At 36.3% G+C, this 4,436-nt stretch overlaps 1 protein-coding gene across 1 annotated transcript in view; it reads right to left on the bottom strand.

Moving 5' to 3' along the window:
• Positions 1-248: 248 nt before the first annotated feature.
• ADRB1 (adrenoceptor beta 1) overlaps positions 249-4,436 on the bottom strand; it is a gene marked incomplete at its 5' end in the record, with an annotated part of 10,503 nt that continues 6,315 nt past the window's right edge. The window contains one exon of the mRNA XM_011927923.1: positions 249-354. Within this exon, the coding sequence (XP_011783313.1) occupies positions 249-354 (106 nt within the window). The remainder of the gene's footprint in view (positions 355-4,436) is intronic.

A 4,436-nucleotide genomic window follows, 5' to 3' on the forward strand; every position in this document is an offset into this window, starting at 1 on the left:
AAAAAAAAAAAAAAAAAAGGAAAGGAGAGAAGAAATAAAAAAGAAGTGCTCCAAACAGGGCTAGTGAGTATGGTGTTTCTAAGACAAGAATGATCTTCAGCATAGAAGCTGGGGACGTGATCACTGCCAAACATCCAAGAGAAGGCAAAGGTTTAAAGGCAGTTGCTTACAAAGCTGTCTTGGGTGCTGCTAACATTACTGCAAAGATCATGCTCTGATAGTGCCAGCAGTGTGGGAGCTTCTTGGAGCTACCATTTTTGCAGTCTGTCATTAGAGCCATCAGATTTGAAACCACTTCTCTGTTCTATGACCACATAATCGAATCTGATTGATTCAGTCACTATTGCCCTCCACCTACAAAAGGGTAAAAAGACTATTGATGAGATAAATTAGCCTACAAAGAATCTATTTCTAGTATTCCTACCTCTTTGATTACATTATGACAGCTATCTAGTAGAGGATCCTTAAATGACAGCAGACTAAACATGGCATTTTTTGGAGAGTGTTATCCTGCCGGAAGAGTAGTTCAATAGAGTTTGCTTAAAAATCATTGCAATGTAGCAATGTTATTTGGGATGCATTGAATAAAAAATTATGAGATTCAGGAGCAATATTCTAGATGGAAATTTAAATGGTGCAGAGGGTGTATGTGAAGAGGAAGAAAGAGAAATTAATTTAATTCCATTTGCTGATGTGACTGTAGCACAACTATTTTTAGGTATAATCCAAACAGTGCATATCTTCTCCATTTTGATTAGTAGAAAACTGGCAGGGAGTCAAAAGAATTAGTATTTCTCAGCACATTATGCCAGAAATGTACAAATAAAATGACATTATCTGTGCCAATGTGGTTAATTTACTTCTAAGGTTTTTTTTTTCCTTCAAATAAACGAGTGAGTCCAGCTTGGTTAAAAATATTTGTTAAAAAGTCTTTCACAACTGGCAGCAAAAGTTGTAGAATAATTTTTCTTTAGATCCTTGCTGAGAACCTCTTGCAAAAAACTTAAATGTTAATATTGCCCTGATACTTTGGGTGCAGAATTTCTGTCTGGCAATTCTATATACTGCCAGAGGAAGTCGGCACATTCAACGAAATGTGAAATTAAAATAAGCTAGGAAAATGTGCTTAACAAGGGAAGATTTCACAATAGCCACTTAAGAGTTACTAATAATTCCAATTCCAAAGAAAGCATAGACTAAGAAACAAATAAATAAACTCTATTTGCAAAGTTTTATATAGGCAAGTTCACCAAAGGATGAAGCCATATGCTATACCAATTACATATTTCTACGTCGAAGAGAGAATTTATATATCCTGGAAAATCTCCATTGAGTTCTTGTTAGTGTTCAACCTGAATGTAACTTCCAATGTAGCAAATCTATGAATCTTGATCAGATTTTCCTGCTTTGATTTTAAGGTTTATGCTTTTGGTACATTGATACACACAAGCCTATGGGTAAGTCTGCCCTTTTGCACACTCAATGCCCTCTTCTTCCTATTTCTGCAGTGCACAATCTCACCAGATTAAGCAGGACTGGCTGCTTTCTCCTCCCACTGCCATCACTACTGGGACTGACAGCCCAGCTTCCCCACATTTCCTATTATAAATCAATGGCTGCCTTCTTCAAAAGAGACAAAAAGTAGTCTTCATGGGGATTTGGAATCACTGACATGGTCTGTTTCTGAATCCATGTAATTCTCAGTTGGAGAGCTTGGGAGATCACACAAAAATCTTTTCTATTTCCTGCCAATACATAGACACCGGCCCCAATATTATAGTGGTTTCCTCTAACTCACTAAAGTGACTAAACCTGTGTACTAAGTAGTTAAATTATACACATTTGTTCTTAAAGCTTAAAGGACTTTCATGATTTTAAGACCTGAGTGATTTTAAGACCTGAGATTTGACAGGCCTGCATATACATTTTGGGCTGGGAAGATTTTTTTTATTTAAATGTGAAGACATCTAGACAAAATAAGTAAATAAATAGGAAATCAAGAAAATGAAGCGTTTACCTGGTACTTCTGTGTTTAGTATTTCAAACAAAGAAGGACAAAACCCCTAAGAAAATGCATCTTACGTACTCATGGTCGGGGGTGGATAGAAATTAACCATATTTGGTTCCTAGGGAAATTACAGTGACATTTCATCCTGAGACTGATTTTACATTCTTCAAAACATGTTTCTTTAAGTATTTATCTTTGTATTCTTAAAGAAGCTCTCCTTTTTCCTTTTTACATTTTATTTATTTATTTTTTGCTGGAAAGGGGTTAAACTTCATAGCAGCTTTTGTTGAGGCTGTTACCGTTCATGCAACCTTCTGCTGGTCTCTAAAACATCTACGTCATTAACCTTTCTCAGAAGAAGGTTGCCTTGTCTTTAGAGTATGCCGTTGCAAAAAAGAATGTTCAGTCTCAACTTTTCCCTGTTAGAGAATACTCTGCTCATTTAAAGTGTAGCATAAGCCAGAAGTTAATATTCTTTACTTTGGCTTATTTACTGTATGGTCATGAAATAAAAAGCTTATTTAAAAAATAGTAAGTACTTCAAATGTATTTTGGAGAATGTAAAATTAATCTCAGAACAGAATTGCACTATCCTTTCCTTTAGGAAATAACTTTATGAAAAATACCCCATCCTTCGGGTGCTGTAATTTTGTTAGAAACTTAAATCCCTTCACACTTGCTTTTATCTATGATCTGTCCACCCAGAACTTCTGGCAAAATGATCTATTTAACTACATAAGAGAAAAAACATTTACTTCAGAAGTCCTTTTATACATTTTTGCTTAACCATGAAAGCATTTTTCATTCTAAACAGCCTCTGAAGAAATCTGCACACACTGATCATCTGCAGGCTGTGATTTTCTATTGGAAAACAAAAATAAGCTGTGGAAGCCACTTATTGCATTCCAAGTAGGCAACTGATCATTCAATGAGTTAGTCTTTCCTGCATTTCCATGAAAAGTTGCAGCTGAGTTAAATGACCGCATCACTTTTTTTTCTTTTCTTTTTTTTTTTTTTTTTTTAGGAGATACGCAATCCCAAATGTCACTTCTTAAGTCAAGTGCAGCAGATGGGATCTTGAAAGTGCCTACAAGTAGTCTAGAATACCTTGAATCCGGCTGTGAAAATTTAGGGCAAATCTGCAGCTCTCAGTAGGTAAACACCTTATTTAGGTCTGGAGGCATTTTGCTATGTTATTGATTCATGAAAGCCTATTAAAAGAGCTCTATGGGAAATCCAGTCTATATTTTGAACAAAACAAGCTGTCTTTTTCATTATCACTGACCCTTTACAGACACACAGTACATAATCTTGATTGTGCTTCATTGGTATTTATTGCACATGGACCAATTCCTCACACAGTAGTTAGTTGCACCAGAGTATAAATACTTGGTAAAACACACAAGAGGAAGTAGAGTTTACACACAAGTGCTAACTTTCACCAGCAAATTCACGTGGGCACTTGGACATAAAAAAAAAATAAAAAATCCTTAAGATAATTATATTTATAATATGGATACAGTTACAGTACCATGATAAAGGAGTATAAAAAGGTATTTTCCCCAATAAATCATTAGCTCAATAACATACTACACAACAGAAGTAGAGTTTGAATTTTATTTTAGTTTTTAAGATCTGCCCAGCCCCTCCCCCTTTAAAAAATATTTAATTTCTTTTTGTGCAAGTAACATCTCCTGTGGACTTCGTAATTCCTAACACTGTGCAAAAATGGCATTTTGAACCACTCCTTTTTTGTTGTTGTTTTTGTTTTTATCCACATGTGCAGTAATCTGAACTGTTTCTCTCTCTCTAATGTCCTGTCATCAATTGACAGAGTCACATGTCACAGAGAGAGAGGCTCTGCGCCTGGTCCTTCCAACTAATATTGATACATAAATAAGCTGTTTAATATAAACAAGTCTTTCTATCTGCTGTGCAAACGCACAGTGTGAGGTAGAAATCCCTCAGCCTGACCACCCAGGCGCGCGGGGGACGGCGGGTTTGCCCTACACAAGGAAAGCAAGGTGGGGCTTGTTCCAAGAAGAGCTTAACATTTCTTGAAACGTGAATTTTTTTTTTTTTTTGCCTCCATCCTTTCTCTTTGCTTTCATGACAGCAGAACTCATTACTTAGAAATTAAAATGAAATTTATCTGGAAAGCAAAAGAAAATATGTCTTGACAAACTGTCATTCTCCTCCCTCTGGCTGGTAGACTACTCCTGTTCCTGGGAAAGGAACAGGAGCCACGCTGATCGATTTTAATCCCCTCCTAATGCTTCTTCCTTCCCCTAACCCACCCAACTTCCACTCTGGTCCTCGCAGAAAGTGTCAAAAACCACATGGTGGGGGAGAAAAAAAAATCTAAAGATGCATCACACGCACACACAAAAGAAGGCCGGACCACAAACAGAAAAAAAAAAAAAAAAAA

The sequence above is a fragment of the Colobus angolensis genome, unplaced genomic scaffold, assembly GCF_000951035.1.
Source record: "Colobus angolensis palliatus isolate OR3802 unplaced genomic scaffold, Cang.pa_1.0 Scaffold75, whole genome shotgun sequence".
NCBI lineage: Eukaryota > Metazoa > Chordata > Mammalia > Primates > Cercopithecidae > Colobus > Colobus angolensis.